The 19,534-nt window shown below is 40.8% G+C and overlaps 1 protein-coding gene across 2 annotated transcripts in view; it reads right to left on the reverse strand.

Annotated features, from left to right (window-relative positions):
- Positions 1–19,534, reverse strand: part of LOC143815762 (uncharacterized) — a 785,716-nt gene that overhangs the window by 56,239 nt on the left and 709,943 nt on the right. For both annotated transcript variants that reach the window (XM_077295356.1, XM_077295355.1), the window contains exons 42-46: positions 15,941–16,030; positions 12,946–13,167; positions 6,565–6,715; positions 5,575–5,629; positions 5,321–5,422 (exon numbers count right to left, since the gene is read on the reverse strand). In XM_077295356.1, coding sequence (XP_077151471.1) covers positions 5,321–5,422; positions 5,575–5,629; positions 6,565–6,715; positions 12,946–13,167; positions 15,941–16,030 — 620 coding nt within the window. The remainder of the gene's footprint in view (positions 1–5,320; positions 5,423–5,574; positions 5,630–6,564; positions 6,716–12,945; positions 13,168–15,940; positions 16,031–19,534) is intronic.

Below are 19,534 nucleotides of genomic sequence, written 5' to 3' on the forward strand. Positions count from 1 at the left end.
CCTTAAAATCATATGGTGAAATACAAAAAATGAGGTAGATGATGCACCGTTTGGGCCCTGATAAGCATTTTTCAAGACAGAAATACAATGAAAATTACAGGTGGCTTGTACTTCTGGGCTGAAAAAGGCCCATTATGGCTGAGATGTTCCGTCGTCTAACTCATTTTTTTGTATTTCACCATGCAAATTTAAAGGTGGAATAAAGGCTACTTTTGGAATATTTGGATTTAGCTTAATTCACAATGTTACACTGGAGTTTTGTCTTCTACCTGCCTGTGGTCTACAGTGATATTCAGACTTTCTAGCTTCTCCAGAGTTCTGTCTGCTACCTGTTCCCCGTCTTCTAGGACCTCTGCTGCGTGTCCATCAGTAGTTTCCAGGACAAGTCCTAGCCGCCTGCGGCTTCCATGGTATTTAGACTTTATTGTTACTCCGAAGATTTGTCTGCTAACTGTCTAAGGTTTCCGTGGTATTCAGCCTTTCCAGATACTCTAGAGTTCTGTCTGCTATCTGTTTCCAATGTTCTAGGACCTCCACTGCATGTTCGCAGGCAATTTTTAGGACATCTCTTAGCCGCCTGTAGCTTCTACGGTATTTACATTTTCTTGTTGCTCAAGAATTTTGTCTGATAATTGTCTCCAGTCTCCATGATGCAAACTGTCTGCCTACAGCTTCCAGTTCTTAAGTCTCCTGTTTGCCTGTGGACTTCAGTAACTCTGCAACCTGCCAGCGGTCTCCAAGACATCTACTGGCAGCTTGCAGCTTCCAATCCTTCAGTCTCCTGACTGCCTGCAGCATACAGTAACTCTGCAACCTGTCTGTGGTCTCCAAGACCTCTCCTGGCTGCTTGCAGCTACCAGTTCTTCAGTCTCCTGTTTGTCTGTGGACTTTAAATAACTCTGCAATCTGTCTGTGGTCTTTAGGATGTTTTCTGTCTGCTTGCAGTTTTCAGTCTCCCAGTTAACTGTCTGTGTTCTGTATGCCTTTAAATTGTATTTAAAAATATGCCACATGCCAATATTTCTGTGTAGAATTTTATGTGCTGCGTATGGATGGAATTTTGAAAACATTTTATATATACATTTGTGCTAAAAAGTTTACATATCCCTGCAGAACTTTTTCTTTCTTGGACTTTTTTAAGAGAATATAAATGATAACACCAAAACTTTATCTCCACTCATGGTTTATTGTCAAACTAGAAAATAAAGAACCTCATCCACAACTACCACAAAAGAGTTCAAGCTGTCATTGATGTTAGAGGGGGCAATACACAGTATTTAGAAATGGGGTATGCAAACTTTTGATCAGGGTCATTTGGATGTTTTCGGTTGTCATTATGATTTAAAAAGAGAAAACAGCAAGTTAATAATAATAAATAATCTTTATATAGCGCTAACATATTCCGCACCGCATTACAGTTTGCACGCATTATCACCGCTGTTCCCGATGGAGCTCACAATCTAGAATCCCTATCAGTATGTTTTTGGAATGTGAGAGGAAACCAGAGAACCTGGAAGAAACCCACACAAACACAGGGAGAACATACAAACTCCTTGCAGATGTTGTCCTGGGTGGGTTTGAACCCAGGACACCAGCGCTGCAATGCTATCCACTGAGCCACTGTGCTGCCCATTTGACAACAAATGGCTTCACCCAACCACTAACTATGAGTGAAGGAAAAGTTTTGGTGTTATTATTCATATTCTCTGAAAAAAGGACAAGAAAGCAAAAATTTTGCTGGGGTATGTAAACTTTTGAGCACAACTGTACTGTATACCGTTAGTGTATTTTGCCACAGATCAGTGGTGCAGAATCTACACTGAAAATATATTATTTTATTTGCAAAAACATACAAAACTTTACATATTTAGTAGCACCACAATCATAGTATTGAAAATAACATGTGCTAATAACCTTTTAAAAAACGGTATTAAAAAATATTTTAATAGATAAAAATCTAAAAATAGTTATCACCACAATAATGTTATTTAGCCAGTAAGGTAAAGGCTATAAAAATTATAATTTAAAAATGCCATAATTACATAAATAATATGTTAGGTGTCGAGTTCCCACCCCTGCACAGGGGGAATCTCGAGCCACCTCCGCTGCGGTCTCCCATTCTTCTTTAGCCGCGGTGGAGCCTGCTCAGCGGAGACATCGATCCCAGCATCTGGCTCAGGAAAATACTGTGCGCTTGGTTGCTGCTGCCCTTCCAGGCTCAGCCATTATAGCCAATATTGGTCAGCGGCGAGCAGACGCTTCTGGGACTAAGTCGTACTTTTCTCCTTCTGAGCATGCCCAAAGGAGGACCTTTCATTGGTGATCGGGGATCGCATGCTCAGGTCCTGTAGCAGCTCCCATTGGTTCTCTAGGAAGGTCCTGAAGTTGCTGCAACTATAAAAGGTTCGCATGGCCATGCGTTAGTATCATTTATGTTTGAGCTTGTCGCCAGTGAATACTCACTCAGGCTACATGTGGAGTGTGTCCGTCTAGCTGTGGGAATTGTTCAGGCAGGCAGCTAGCGTCAGTGGGGGGCAGTTAGTCACTTGGCTTGGCTCTGATTCCTTCTTGTGTGTGGTTAGCACAGAAGTGTTCCGAGCAAGCACAACCCTAGTTAGGGTATTAGTCCCACTAATATTACACGACTCTGTGAAGCAACAGGGTTCGTCCTTGTACTGACCGAGTGACGGAACTCGCGTCTAATTTGGCATTGTACCGCCATATGGGGCCGCCATTTCACTAGCAGCAGGTCTCTCCTGCACGGTGGACCCCGGGCTGCGAACGCACCAATATCAACTTCACATTTACTTGGTGCGTTCCGCCAGCCGTAACATATTATACCATATTACTACAAGAGTACAATAGTATTAACCTATGAAATAAAGTTAACACTTACATTTTATCATATAGCAAATGCTGTTAAAACTAAACCCAACCAACAGTGTCATTTTTTTTTCAATTTTACCCCACAAAACAATTTTTAGTTTATTATACATTAAATGAAATGGTGTCATTGAAAGCTACAACTCATATTGCCAAAAACAAGCCCGCATACAGTTGACATGGATGCAATCCATGATGCTTATGACCAGGACTATAATACCAACCATTTTTCAAATGTTGAAAAGCCCTTCATAAATAACAGGATATCTCTGTGATAAAATAGTGTTTTTGGCCTTTTGGATTGCATAACCAGTTACACAAGCTAAAGCTCCTTTTATACAGGCCAATATTTGGTGACGTTCGTGATTAGTGGCCTTTAAACATATCACCAATCGACTGATGACTTATGGTGGCATACAAATCATTATTACTAGCACATCACCCTATGCTGCTTGGGGACAGAAAAATCATACTAACATTCCTTCTGTTCCTACCAGTTATCTTCACCCTGTGTAAATAGTCAGAAAACAAACACTGATTGAAATGTAAATAGCCGTTTGGCGTTTGTTAATGGCCTTCAATTGGCCTGTCTAAATGTACCTTAAAAAGTTCATCTCTTCCTTCTGTTTGTTACACTCTTCTCTATTAGTGAGTTCCTCCTGTCCATGGCAGTCAACAGGGCAAGATGAAGATCCTTGATTCGTCAAAGCAATTGTGCCAGAATTCTGGAATTAATTGCTTTGAAAATTGGCAAAAAACTTGGGAGTTTTGGTATTTGCACTCCAAAATTAGCTGACCTGGTATAGGGACACAGTGGGAGCGTGACGCCACAGCGTGTCTAATTCATGATGAGCTATAGCGTTCCTTACTTCAGAAGTTTCCCTAAGGTCTCCATAACATTTCTGGCGCTCTGTACACCTCTCGATGAATCAAGAGCGCCTGACTCCAACACATTTTGATAAATCATGATGATTTACTACATCCTTAATTCCAGCGTTAACTGAACAATTTAGGAGTCAGACTGACTGGTCTTTTATCTCTCCATTTCAATCTACACTCTATATCTTAATTATTTTAGATATTCTGGATGTGTCGTAAAGATCCTTGATTTTTTGCAATGGGAAAGAAAATACAAACATGTTTGATTTTTGTTAGTTTTCAAATTTCACACAACTCTGCCATCACAGTTTGTAGCTGCAAATGGTTTGCAGTACAGCTTTTCTTCCTTATTGCTATTTTTTCTTCAGCCAGACAGGAGTTGTACAACTGCTCTTGGTTGTGAAACCATGAATTACTAGCCAAACAATTTGGCATTTTGGTTGCAAGCTGCACAAGCAGACAATAATGAATTTGCAGTAAAGGGTGTGCAACTGAAATTCGCATGTGTCATGTCTGCCAGTTTGCAGTTTCTTTACAGAAATCCTCACATACAGGTTGCTTGTGCACCTTTTTCTACCACACCTTTTCCTTCCACTCAACTTTCCATGAATATGCTTGGATACAGCACTCTGTGAACAGCCAGCTTCTTTAGCAATGACCTTTTGTGGCTTACCCTCCTTGTGGATTGTGTCAATGACTGTCTTCTGGACATCTGTCAAGTCAGCAGTCTTCCCCATGATTGTGAAGCCTACTGAAACAGACTAACGGACCTTTTTTTTTAAGCTTAGGAAGCCTTTGCAGGTGTTTTTTGTTTTTTAATTTATTGAGATAATGACTATTGGTTTTCATTGGCTGTAAGCCATAATCATCAACATTAACAGAAATAAACACTTGAAAAAGATCACTCTGTTTGTAATGACTCTATATAATATGAGTTTAACTTTTTGTATTGAAGAACTGAAATAAATTAACTGTTTGATGATATTCTAATTCTGTGAGAAGCACCTGTAGATTCCATATATCTGCTCCTAGCATGGAAGAGAGAAACAGACTTGCAAAACAGTCTGGACATGAGAATATTATAGTATAAGCAAATAGCAGAGATTTGTGAGTGTTTAGCGTGCAGTAGATTGCCCAGGCTAAAAGCATACTAGTTGTGTACCATCTGTCAGGTTGTGTATGTAAATGAGTGTGTTCTCATATGTTGAATATGGAGAGATATTAACCTATTGGAAAGTTGTAGAACTTTGTGAATACAATGACTAAGCGTTAATAAAAATACATTGGGAACCGCCTTTAACTTCTTGTTCAATGTGACCTGATTGCTATATATTAGGAAAAACTTATGTAATGGGGGAAATGAATTTACCACTTTTGAATGGAAATTATGTATGGTATAATGCGTATAATATTACATCAGGACTTAAGTAAAAGTTTATTAACATTGTTCACTTATATGATGTAATTTAAAATGGTTTTAATCTGCAAAATTGAACCAATATAAGTCAATAAAGGATCTCCAAGACATCAATAGCTTTTACTTATGGGCCATACTTACAAGTATCTGTAGGAGCTGTAGTGTTGCATGCACAAGATGCTATACCACTTGTAAGCACACATAGTTCATCTCTTAGGCAAGTTGTCACTGATGTTCCTAAGCCTTAAAAATAAAAGTAGTACAATTTTAACTAAAGTATATATATATATATATATATATATATATATATATATATATATATTTATTGGTTTAGACAAAAATGCAGGATATCAAAGTCTGATGAGCTCTATATAGTTTGATAATAGCAGGCTTACCAGTGACAGATGACAGCTGTAAATCATTTGAACTTGGCCCATCATTATTACACGTCTGGGAAAATAGAATATGTAATTAGATATTCTGATTTCCTAAACAATGTTATTCATGTACTCATATGTAAGCTGTATTGATTGTTTAAAGGGTTCTCTGATAGATTGTAAAAGGAGCAGCTTGAAACGCCATTTGTTAGTAGGATCAACCCTCATAAATCTCTACACGGGCATATAAGTCAAAGAAAGTTGAATAAAATGATACCTTGATATCCACGATCCAATGTTCCAGAGAAGTCCACATTTTCTTTAAAAATGTAAATGAGCTGCTAAGATCTATGGGCCGGACATAGATCTCCCTGAGAATCTGTCTACAGGGCTGAGCTTAAATGAAAGGGGACGTTATCAGTGTGAGAAATGTAATGACTGACAGTTTGCTGTCCTGATCTACATGTCTCACACTGGTAAGGTCTCCTTTTCATTTAAAATAAGCTCTTCTTTCAGATTACCAGGGAGATCTTTGTCCCGCCCATAGATCTTAACAGCTAATTTACATATTAAGAAAAATTTTGATTTTTCTGGAATAAGACATCAGATTGCAGATATCAAGGTATTATCTTATGCAGCTTCCTATGACGTACAAGCTCATATAGAAGGTTGATCCTACTGACAGATCCACTTTAATAACAAAATTTACAGCACTCACTATTACTATTCCAGTATAGAAGCATCAATGGCCTTAAAATATATGGCTCATGGCGACTTAACGGAACATCACAGAACTAAATTGATACCAACGATACTGAATGTAGTGGTGTTGCGCCCCCTAAGTTACCGAATGACCACAAAGTTGGCAGAAAGCTAACTGCTGGCTTTTTGCATGACTCCGATAACCAGTTGCAACTGGCAGTAGAACATTTGAGCCTAACAATAGCATGGCCACAAGCTGCACTGTATCCCTAGCCTAACTGTGATAGAATATTGGTCTGTCCTTACCAAGTTGCAGCTTCCAAAGCAAAACTGGACATCACAGAAAATGAACACTTGAGCATATCCTTGAAACTGAAAAGCGCTCATTTTGATTCTGGTCTCCAGGGAATCACCATTTTGTATCACCACTATTGAATTTCCACCATAAGTTGGACAGCTATGAATAAACATACATATGTAAGGGTCATGAGTGACATTATATCAGTCCCATCAATGAACATTCCTTTTAGTTAGACAGCACTGCAAAATTTGCTAGCACAATAATCGCAGTAAAATAATGGCTACAGGGACCAGACATCACTGAGGGGTCTGAAAAAATTGGACTGAAACTATGGAGCTGATTCATTCAGACTAGCATAATATGTGTTAGTTTGAATGAAAATGCGTAGTGCTACCTAGCCGTTTGCTACCCCACCTTAGAGCAGCATAATGTTAGAGCAGAGACCATGATTCCAGTGATATTTCACTTACTTACTGGGCTACTTGCATTTTTTTTTAATATAACCACTGTTTTATCTGTTGCAGATCTACCAGCTCTCTGTATAAAACTGCCGAGCTTTTGTGTACACTGTACATAGGCAGAAATCTGTGAATCAGTGGTGGGGGTGGGTTACACCGATCTCATGAATATGGAGGACTATAAGGCAGCAGGTTTACTAGTCCTGTATTAATAATCTTTAACCCCTTCCCGACCCATGACGCCACGTAGGCGTCATGAAAACCCGTGCCAATCCGACCCATGACGCCTATGTGGCGTCATGGAATGATCGCGTCCCTGCAGATCGGGTGAAGGGGTTAACTCCTATTTTACCCGATCTGCAGGGAGAGGGGGAGTGGTGCTTCAGCCCAGGGGGGGTGGCTTCACCCCCCCGTGGCTACGATCGCTCTGATTGGCTGTTGAAAGTGAAACTGCCAATCAGAGCGATTTGTAATATTTCACCTAAAAAACTGGTGAAATATTACAATCCAGCCATGGCCGATGCTGCAATATCATCGGCCATGGCTGGAAAACCTGAAGTCACCCCCCCCCCACACCCACCGATCGCCCCCCCAGTCCTCCGTTAGTCCTCCGGTCCCCTCCGTCCGCCTGCCGGCTCCCCCGTCCTGCTGTCCGCTCCCCCCTGTGGTCCGATCACCCCCCCTGTGCTCCAATCACCCCCCCTGTGCTCCAATCCACCCCCCCACCACCCCTTCATACTTACCGATCCTCCCGGTGTCCGTACACCTCCTCGCTGGGCGCCGCCATCTTCCAAAATGGCGGGCGCATGCTCAGTACGCCCGCCGAATCTGCCAGCCGGCAGATTCCTTACAAGTACATTTTGATCGCTGTGGTAGGTTCTATCACAGCGATCAAAATAAAAAAATAATAAATAAACCCCCCCCTTTATCACCCCCATAGGTAGGGACAATAATAAAATAAAGAAAATATTTTTTTTTCTTTTTCCACTAGGGTTAGGGTTAGAACTAGGGTTAGAACTAGGGGTAGGGTTAGGGGTAGGGTTAGGGTTACGGGTAGGGTTAGGGTTAGGGGTAGGGTTATGGCATGTGCACACAGAGCGGATCGGCAGCGGATCGGCAGCGGATCGGCAGCGGATCGGCAGCGGATCGGCAGCGGATTGGCCGCGGATCGGCAGCGGATTGGCCGCGGATCCGCAGCGGATTGGCCGCGGATTGGCCGCGGATCCGCAGCGGATTGGCCGTGGATCCGCAGCGGATTGGCCGCTGCGAATTCGAAGCAGTTTTCCATCAGGTTTACAGTACCATGTACACCTAAGGAAAACCAAATCCGCTGTGCCCATGGTGCGGAAAATTCCGTGCAGAAACGCTGCGTTGTATTTTCCGCAGCATGTCAATTCTTTGTGCGGATTCCGCAGCGTTTTACACCTGTTCCTCAATAGGAATCCGCAGGTGAAATCCGCACAAAAAAACACTGGAAATCTGCTGTAAATCCGCAGGTAAAACGCAGTGCCTTTTCCCTGCAGATTTTTCAAAAATCGTGCGGAAAAATCTCACACGAATCCGCAACGTGGGCACATAGCCTTAGGGTTAGGGTTGGAATTAGAGTTAGGGTTGGAATTAGGGCTAGGGTTTGAAATAGGGTTAAGATTAGGCTTGTGGTTAGGGTTACGGATAGGGTTAGGGGTGTGTTGGGGTTACAGTTGTGGTTAGGGTTGGGATTAGGGTTACGGTTGGGATTATGGTTAGGATTAGGGTTGGAATTAGGGTTACGTGTTGTGAAATTGGATTTTGGGCTCCCCCGGTGGCCACTGGTGGAATTGAACTGGTGTGCATCATCCTCTCTGTTCACCTGTTTCCATCAGGATGTGGGAGTCGCTATTTAGCCTTGCTCCTCTGTCACTTCCATGCCGGTCAACATTGTAATCAGAAGCCTTTCTGTGCATGTTCCTGCTGCTAGACAACTCCCAGCTAAGTTGGACTTTAGTCCTTGTTTGTTTTTGCATTTTGTTCCAGTTCACAGCTGTAGTTTTGTTTCTGTGTCTGGAAAGCTCTTGTGATCTGAAATTGCCACTCTGATGTTATGAGTTAATACTAGAGTCTTAAAGTAATTTCAGGATGATGTTTTGATAGGGTTTTCAGCTGACCATGAAAGTGCCCTTTCTGTCTTCCTGCTATCTAGTAAGCGGACCTCAATTTTGCTAAACCTATTTTCATACTACGTTTGTCATTTCATCTAAAATCACCGCCAATATTTGTGGGGGCCTCTGTCTGCCTTTCGGGGAAATTTCTCTAGAGGTGAGCCAGGACTATATTTTCCTCTGCCAGGATTAGTTAGTCCTCCGGCCGGCGCTGGGCGTCTAGGGATAAAACGCAGGCTACGCTACCCGGCTACTGTTAGTTGTGCGGCAGGTTTAGTTCATGGTCAGTTTAGTTTCCATCCTTCCAAGAGCTAGTTCTTATGTTTGCTGGGCTATGTTCTCTTGCCATTGAGAACCATAACAGTTACGGGTGTGTTGCGGTTAGGGTTGTGGTTAGGGGTTTGTTGGGGTTAGGGTTGTGATTAGGGTTATGGCTACAGTTGGGATTAGGATTAGGGGTGTGTTGGGGTTAGTGTTGAAGTTAGAATTGAGGGGTTTCCACTATTTAGGCACATCAGGGGTCTCCAAACGCAACATGGCGCCACCATTGATTCCAGCCAATCTTGCGTTCAAAAAGTCAAATGGTGCTCCCGCCCTTCCAAGCCCCGACGTGCGCCCAAATAGTGGTTTACCCCCACATTTGTGGTACCAGCGTACTCAGGACAAACTGGGCAACAACTGTTGGGGTCCAATTTCTCCTATTACCCTTGCAAAAATAAAAAATTACTTGCTAAAACATAATTTTTGAGGAAAGAACAATTATTTTTTATTTTCACGGCTCTGCGTTATAAACTTCTGTGAAGCACTTGGGGGTTGAAAGTGCTCACCACACATCTAGATAAGTTCCTTCGGGGGTCTAGTTTCCAAAATGGGGTCACTTGTGGGGTGTTTCTACTGTTTAAGCACATCAGGGGCTCTGCAAATGCAATGTGACGCCCGCAGACCATTCCATCAAAGTCTGCATTTCAAATGTCACTACTTCCCTTCCGAGCCCTGACGTGTGCCCAAACAGTGGTTTACCCCCACATATGGGGTATCAGCGTACTCACAACAAACTGGGCAACAAATATTGGGGTCCAAATTCTCCTGTTACCCTTGTGAAAATAAAAAATTGCTTGCTAAAACATCTTTTTTGAGGAAAGAAAAATGATTTTTTATTTTCACGGCTCTGCGTTGTAAACTTCTGTGAAGCACTTGGGGGTTCAACGTGCTCACCACACATCTAGATAAGTTCCCTTGGGGGTCTAGTTTCCAAAATGGAGTCACTTGTGGGGAGTTCCTACTGTTTAGGCACATCAGGGGCTCTGCAAACGCAACCTGATGCCCGCAGAGCATTCCATCAAAGTCTGCATTTCAAAACATCACTACTTCCCTTCCGAACCCCGACGTGTGCCAAAACAGTGGTTTACCCCCACATATGGGGTATCAGCGTACTCAGGAGAAACTGGACAACAACTTTTGGGGTCCAATGTCTCCTGTTACTCTTGCAAAAATAAAAAAATTCTGGGCTAAAAAAATATTTTTGAGGAAAGGAAACACATTATTTATTTTCACGGCTCTGCGTTATAAACTTCTGTGAAGCACTTGGGGGTTCAAAGTGCTCACTACACATCTAGATAAGTTCCCTTGGGGAACTTGGGGGTCTAGTTTCCAAAATGGAGTCAATTGTGGGGAGTTCCTACTGTTTAGGCACATCAGGGGCTCTGCAAACGCAACCTGACGCCCGCAGAGCATTCCATCAAAGTCTGCATTTCAAAACGTCACTACTTCCCTTCCGAACCCCGACGTGTGCCAAAACAGTAGCTTACCCCCACATATGGGGTATCAGCGTACTCAGGAGAAACTGGACAACAACTTTTGGGGTCCAATTTCTCCTGTTACCCTTGGGAAAATAAAAAATTGTGGGCTAAAAAATCATTTTTGAGAAAAGAAAAATTATTTTTTATTTTCATGGCTATGCGTTATAAACTTCTGTGAAGCACTTGGGGGTTCAAAGTGCTCACCACACATCTAGATTAGTTCCTTGGGAGGTCTAGTTTCCAAAATGGGGTCACTTGTGCAGGAGCTCCAATGTTTAGGCACACAGGGGCTCTCCAAACGCGACATGGTGTCCGCTAACGATTGGAGCTAATTTTCCATTCAAAAAGTCAAATGGCGCTCCTTCCCTTCCGAGCCTTACCATGTGCCCAAACAGTGGTTTACCCCCACATGTGAGGTATCGGTGTACTCAGGAGAAATTGCCCAACAAATTTTAGGATCCATTTTATCCTGTTGCCCATGTGAAAATGAAAAAATTGAGGCTAAAATAATTTTTTTGTGAAAAAAAAGTACTTTTTCATTTTTACGGATCAATTTGTGAAGCACCTGGGGGTTTAAAGTTCTCACTATGCTTCTAGATAAGTTCCTTGGGGGGTCTAGTTTCCAAAATGGGGTCACTTGTGGGGGAGCTCCAATGTTTAGGCACACGGGGGCTCTCCAAACGCGACATGGTGTCCGCTAAAGATTGGAGCCAATTTTTCATTGAAAAAGTCATATGGCGCTCCTTCCCTTCCGAGCCCTGCTGTGCGCCCAAACAGTGGTTTACCCCGACATATGAGGTATCAGCGTACTCAGGACAAATTGGACAACAACGTCCGTGGTCCAGTTTCTCCTTTTACCCTTGGGAAAATAAAAAAATTGTTGCTAAAGATCATTTTTGTGACTAAAAAGTTAAATGTTCATTTTTTACTTCCATGTTGCTTCTGCTGCTGTGAAACACCTGAAGGGTTAATAAACTTCTTGAATGTGGTTTTGAGCACCTTGAGGGGTGCAGTTTTTAGAATGGTGTCAATTTTGGGTATTTTCAGCCATATAGAACCCTCAAAATGACTTCAAATGTGAGGTGGTCCCTAAAAAAAATGGTTTTGTAAATTTTGTTGTAAAAATGAGAAATCACTGGTCAAATTTTAACCCTTATAACTTCCTAGCAAAAAAAAAACTTGTTTCCAAAATTGTGCTGATGTAAAGTAGACATGTGGGAAACATTATTTATTAACTATCTTGTGTCACATAACTCTCTGGTTTAACAGAATAAAAATTCAAAATGTGAAAATTGCGAAATTTTCAAAATTTTCGCCAAATTTCCGTTTTTTTCACAAATAAACTCAGAAATTATCGACCTAAGTTTACCATTAACATGAAGCCCAATATGTCACGAAAAAACAATCTCAGAATCGCTAGGATCCGTTGAAGCGTTCCTGAGTTATTACCTCATAAAGGGACACTGGTCAGAATTGCAAAAAACGGCAAGGTCATTAAGGCCAAAATAGGCTGGGTCATGAAGGGGTTAATTGATAAAATAGTGATTTTTTTTAACCTACAGCAATAAGCTCAGTAAGTTGATACAGCACTGGAGTCAGGGTCTCGGTCTCTGCATTATGCTGCTCCCAGATTGGATGGTAAAAACCTGGTGACCATGCCGCTTGATGAATTTGTCGCATTTTATCACTGGAGTGCAGCTTTATGCTCTTCCGCCAGAAAAGTCAGTGACTGGAATACATTTGTGGGGCAAGTTACGGTGTAACTTTTGAAGAGCAAGGACATAGCAATAAAAGAATTTTGCAGGCGGGCATCGCCATGCCCTCTCTCACCCACTGTGATGGATCTGGCCAAGACTCACATAAAGACGGCAAAAGTCACAACATTTTTGCACAACTTCAAATGGTGCAAAAATGTTGAGATTATTCAAATTGTTTTTAACTCTTTAATGAATCGGAGTCATTGCCGACTTCTGAGAAATGGAACAACGTACCCGTCACTCAGCAGTTGCACCTTGTTAGGATAATTCCTATCATTGACTGGAGCAGCAAAGCACTGGGTGGCTGTTTGCACCATTCCATCTCCGAACCAAGTAGATGTGTATATTCCCAGATATATGTCTGATCCAGGTAGCAAAACATCACTTTCTTGAACTGGCATAGTAAGTTCTGTATCCCAATAAGCAGCCATGTTTACGGTCCTTGAACCTGAGAAACTGATTTTGAATATGCAGAAAAATGTCAAATAGATTAAAATGAGATGAAAACAACTGTAACACCTTAAGGAGGCAATCTGGTTTACCTTACAATATTAGGGAACTCTGAGTCCATAAGGAAGAAGAAAAAAACGGGAAAAAATTCCAAGTGCGGTGAAATTGCAAAAAAAGTGCAGTCCCTCACTTGTTTTTTGTTTGGCTTTTTTGCTAGGTTCACTAAATGCTAAAACTGACCTGCCATTATGATTCTGCAGGTCAGTACGAGTTCATAGACACCTAACATGTCTAGGTTATTTTTTATCTAAGTGGTGAAAAAAAATTCCAATCTTTGCTAAAAAAAAAAAAAAAAAAAAACAATTGCACAATTTTCTGATACCCGTAGCGTCTCCATTTTTCGTGATCTGGGGTTGGGTGAGGGCTTATTTTTTGCGTGCCGAGCTGGCGTTTTTAATGAAACCATTTTGGTGCAGATATGTCCTTTTGCTCGCCCGTTATTGCATTTTAATGCAATGTCGCGGCGACCAAAAAACGTAATTCTGGCATTTTTAATTTTTTTCTCGCTACGCTGTTTAGCGATCAGGTTAATGCTTTTTTTGTTGATAGATCGGGCGATTCTGAACGCGGTGATACCAAATATGTGCAGGTTTGATTTTTTTTTTAATTGATTTATTTTGAATGGGGCGAAAGGAGGGTGATTTAAACTTTTATATTTTTTTTATTTTTTTCACATTTTTTTTTACTTTTACCATGCCTCAATAGTGTCCATGGGAGGCTAGAAGCTGGCACAACGCGATCGGCTCTGCTACATAGCAGCGATCATCAGATCGCTGCTATGCAGCAGAAATGCAGGTGTGCTATGAGCGCCGACCACAGGGTGGCGCTCACAGCTACCGGGGATCAGTAAATAATCAGTAAAAGTTCCCACGCTCGAGTTCATATGAGGACATCCAGCAGAGGGCGCATCACCGTGAATCAAGGTAACTACAGGACATTCCCCTGCACTCCTTTCATTCACAACATTTTACAGACAGGAGCGGGTGCATTAGCACAGCTCCTGGCTGTAAAATGATTTAACCCCTTCAGATGGATTTACATCGTGGGACTGACGGAACGACGGAAGGTATGGAATATTGTTGTTTGTTTTTTTTACTTTATTTCAGGTGACAAGGGTCTTCAGGAGGATTACCAGTATAGTAAAATATTACAACACCCTGTGTCTTTATTTCATTAAAATACTTTTAAATAATGTGTGTGTGTTTTATTAACCATTTCGTACTATTGGATTAATAATGGATAGGTGTCATAATTGACGCCTCTCCATTATTAATCTGGCTTAATGTCACCTTACAATAGCAAGGTGACATTAACCCTTCATTACCCCATATCCCACCGCTACACGGGAGTGGGAATAGAGTGGCCAAGTGCCAGAATAGGCGCATCTTCCAGATGTGCCTTTTCTGGGGTGGCTAGGGGCAGATGTTTGTAGCCAGGGGGGGCCAATAACCATGGACCCTCTCTAGGCTATTAATATCTGTCTTCAGTCACTGGCTTTACCACTCTGGCGGAGAAAATTGCGCGGGAGCCCACGCCAATTTTTTTCCGCCATTTAACCCTTTACAAGCTACAGCACCCAAATTTTGCACATACACACTACTAACATTAGTAGTGTGGAATATGCAAAAAAAAGTGATATGAGATGGTTTACTGTATGTAAACCATGTCTCATATCCTGTCGGGTTTGGGAAGGAGAAATGAAAAGCCGGCAATTGAATTACCGGCTTTTCACATATCTCGCGCTGAATTAAATATAAATACAGTATATGTATATATATATGTGTGTGTGTCTCAATGACATATATATATATATATATACATACTGTATATATGTTTTAGCGAACATTTGAGCACATAAATCCATTAGATGTCAGTTTTGCAAGCCTGCGAGAAAATATCGCAGTACGGATGCCATACGGATTACATACGGAGGATGCCATGCGCAAAATACGCTGACACACCCTGCCTACGGATGACATACGAACCACTATTTTGGGAACATTTCTCCGTATTACGGCCGTAAAATACGGACCGTATTTTCATACACTGAGTGTGATGCCGGCCTTATACTGCAAGGTCATTGTGGACAAGCCGTGTTCAAAATGCTCGTGTCTTCTGGAACCTGAATTGTCAAGCTTGACTGGAGTCGTGAGTGAGTTAATAGTGAATTATTTCAATTCATCAAAAGATCAAAGGGATGTGCTGGACAAAGTTTTGTCTGATAAGGTTCCCCACCATACTTTACAACAGATTCATATATTTAACAATGATGAAGTTTTGTGAAATTTCATTCAGAATCTCTACATTTATTTATATAAAGTGTAGGCTGCCACCGCTACACAGGGAAATAAATTATATGCACTTACATTAATGATTAAGCAAGAATAATTGAACATCAGTATAGTCTTCTATTCAGGCATGGAATTGTAAAAAGACACCTGGGGTCTGAATTTTAATAAATTATATTTTGATAAGTTATAGCATATAAGGCCTTGATAATAATTTGGGGATCACAAGGTCTATACATCTATTATTCTTGGTCACCAGTACTAGTCACTTGAACACTTCTCATTAAAAACTTTGTTAATGATGTTGGGTTTCCATGTTCTCACAGAGCCTATAAGGGGGTCTCTGGAATCGTGCAATTCAAGCAACATTTTGAGTCAAAAAGATTTTTTTTTAATTCTATCTAAATACTCAGAACAAATAATTAGCTCACCAACAGTTGGAATCATTGCAGATTCTCATATTCTGAAAAATAGGATCAGCTGTAGAAGTAGATGTTGTGTCAGGCGGTCCCATTGTTGTACTGAAGAAAAAAGATACTTAACATGTAATATATATTTTATGTTTATAGATATGAAAAAATACATAAAACACAAGCAATATAATGGGTCTGAACTATTTGAGCTTCCATTTCATACCTTCCCCACTAGTAAGGCATGCTTTGAGGGAAAAAGAGAAAAAAAAGAAAAGAAATTCATTTAAAACCGAAATTATGTCCTCCAGATATTGTAGATCTGTGGTCATGTTTTAACCATATTTCCCGGTTAACCTCACCGGTGGTTTGTACGGTAATGACCAGGCCAATTTTCCCAATTCTCAGCAATGTCACTTTATGAAGAAATAACTCTGGAACTCTTCAACGGATCTCACTTTTTGTGACATATTGTACTTCATGATAGTGGAAAACATTTTTTCAATATAACTTGCGTCTATTTGTGACAAAAACTGATATTTGGTTGAAAATTTTGCAATTTTCAAAATTTGAATTCTTATGCTCTTTACCCCTTAGTGACCGGGCCAAATTTTTTAAATCTGACCAATGTCAACTGATATGGTAAAAACTCTGGAATGCTTTAACAAATCATTTTTTTCATGGCACATTATAATTTATGATAATGATAAATTTAGGGTGATATGTTTTGTGAATATTAATAAAAGATATCAGAAATTTGACAAAAATGGAAAAAACAAATAGCAATTTGCAAACTTTGAATGATTGCCCCTTTAATCCAGATAGTCATACCACAGAAAAACATTAATAAATAACATTTCCCACATGTTTGCTTTACATCAGCAACATTTGTAAAATGTTATTTTATTTTATTAGCCTTTTAGGAGGTTTGAAAATGTAGCAGTAATTTTTCATTTTTTCAAGGAAATTTACAAATGTTATTTTTTAAGGACCTATCCAAGTTTGAAGTGACTTTGGGGGTCCTATATATTGGAAAACCTCCAAAAGTGATACCATTTTAAAAACAGAACCCCTGCACATATTGAAAACTTCTGTCAGGTAGTTTATATACCCTTCAGGTGCTTTTCAGGAATTACCGCAAAGTGGCATGACAGGAATGAAAAGTGTATTTTTGCCATCTAAATGTTGCTAACTTCTGAACAGGCCACTGTAGCTGGCAGACTTTTAGGCCTCTATTTGGCCATGAATTGCCATGGCAAACATCAGGACAACACAATCATGATGTCTGGGTGCCGATGAGGATAAAGAGGAAGCCCCCACACTCTGGCAACCATTTATATAATGTAATCACTATTGACCGCAGCATCTAAGGGGTTAAACAGATATGGACGGTGCTAACACTGATCATGGCAGTTACGGCAAGTTGTCAGCTATAGTGTACAGCCGACAGCTGCTGGATTGTCACCTGTATGGAGAGGCTATTCTTCTATATCTCAGGTCAGTAAAAAGACGTATTGGCGGTCATTATGGGGGTGACAGGGTCACTGGCACAGTATATGAGGGGAGAGAATTTTCATCTAGCACACTATGTGCTTTGAGGGTTAAAGTTGCATACATGGGCTGATTTTATGTGGATATCTACAGAGTGGGTGGGAAGATGTCCACCTTATCTCCACCTGCAGTTAGCACAGCCATGTGCTGACAGGACCTGTGTGATGTGTCATCTTGTCCCACAAAAAACAAGCTGCCACACAGGTCCAACAGCAGAATAATAAAAAAGTTATAGCTTTCAGAATAAAGCGATGCAAAAACAATTACTTTTTTTATAAAATAGTTTTAAATGTGAAAAAGAGGCAAAATGTTAAAAAAAATATAAATGTGGTATCGCTGCAATCGTGTTGACCCAAAGAAAAAAGTGGCCTTATTCATTTTACTACACACGGAACATCATTAAAAAAAAAAAAAAAAATCCTGAATTCCAGGTGTTTGATCATTCTGTCTCCCAAAAATCAAAATAGAAAGCGATCAAATAATGTCATGTGCCCAAAAATGGTACCAATAAAAACGTTAGCTCGTCCCGCAAAAAACAAGCTGTCACATGACTCTGTTGGCCGAAATATGAAAAATGTATAGCTCTCAAAATATGGTGATGCAAAAACTTGCTTTTGCAATAAAAAGCGTCTTTTAGTGTGTGACAGCTGCCAAACATAAAAACGTGATATAAATCTGGTGTCGCTGTAATTGCACCGACCTGAAGAATAAAGTCGCCTAATCACTTATACCACATGACGAATGGCGTAAAAAATAAATAAAACCAATTCTTCACATGCTGTTGATTTTTTAATTCTGCCTCCCAAAGATCACAGTAAAGCTCGGCGCACATTTATCCCGCGCACTGCACTGAGCACTTACACCAGAGTTTCCGTGTAGATCTCTGAAATACGTGATTCAGATGGAAGCCCCGGCAGAAGATTCCCCATAATGAGGCAGATGGAGGAACTGTGGACGCCATAAGACCTGTGATCCGGCGGTGTCCATCTTTTTAGTCATACATAAAAGCGCAGTCAGCCAGTTTTGTGCACCTCTGAAAAGAAGGACACCGCTGAACAGAGTCCAGAGTAACTCTGCTGCCTCATCATAGTGAATGGATTGGGGGTTTCATCTGTCACATCATTCAGAGATTTAGATAGAAAGCCCAAAGTAAGTGGTCAGCGTAGAGCACCAGACAAATGTGATCCCAAACGTTATGTAAAATGTTTCCAATAAAAGCTTCCACTCAATCCACAAAAAAAGCAAGTCCTCACTCAGGTCCATTATCTGTTAATGGAAATATATGGGGCTTCCAGGTTACTGCTAGTACAAAGGCTCTGGAAAAGCATTATGGCTACTCACCCCCCTAAAATAAATTCTGTGCTCCCAAATTCAAATGCTCCCCTCCCTTCTGAGCACCACAGTGTACCTAAACCACATATATCATCCACATGTTTGGCATTTCTGTAGTGATGAGAGCCTGCCTAATTTATGGGTGCATGTATCAAGAAGCACGGGCTGGGCATAACGTACTGGTGACTGGAACATACTGGTCACTAGAGCGTACTGGTCACTACAATGGCAGTTTGCCTTTTTCACTCAGCAACATCCAATGCTGCCTGTTTCTGGAAAACACTTATGGAGTCAAAATCATCACTGCACTTATAGATAAATTTTTAAAGGGGTATAATTTCCAAACTGGGGTCACTTGAGGGAGGATTCTGCTTTTATGACATTTAGGGGCTCTTTATATAGAGTCTGGAAACTATTCTATAATAATTTGTTCTCCAAGAGTGAAATAGCTCTCCATCCCTCCAGAGTGTTGCTGTGTGGCTAAGCAGTACTGTACGGCCACATATGGGGTATTGCCAAGTTCAGAAGAAATTGTGTAATACATTTTGGCACGATTTTTACTCATTTCCCTGTTTGAAAATGTAAAATCTGGGGCTAAAACAATTTTTTTTTGCGGTAAAAATGTAATTATTTTTTCTTCACTGCCCAATGGTGTCAAATTATGTGATACATGTTGTGAATTCTGCTCTTGGGCTCCCTCCGGTGGTTATAAGTGGTAGCGCTGCTGTCTCT

Source organism: Ranitomeya variabilis, chromosome 3, assembly GCF_051348905.1.
Source record: "Ranitomeya variabilis isolate aRanVar5 chromosome 3, aRanVar5.hap1, whole genome shotgun sequence".
Lineage (NCBI taxonomy): Eukaryota > Metazoa > Chordata > Amphibia > Anura > Dendrobatidae > Ranitomeya > Ranitomeya variabilis.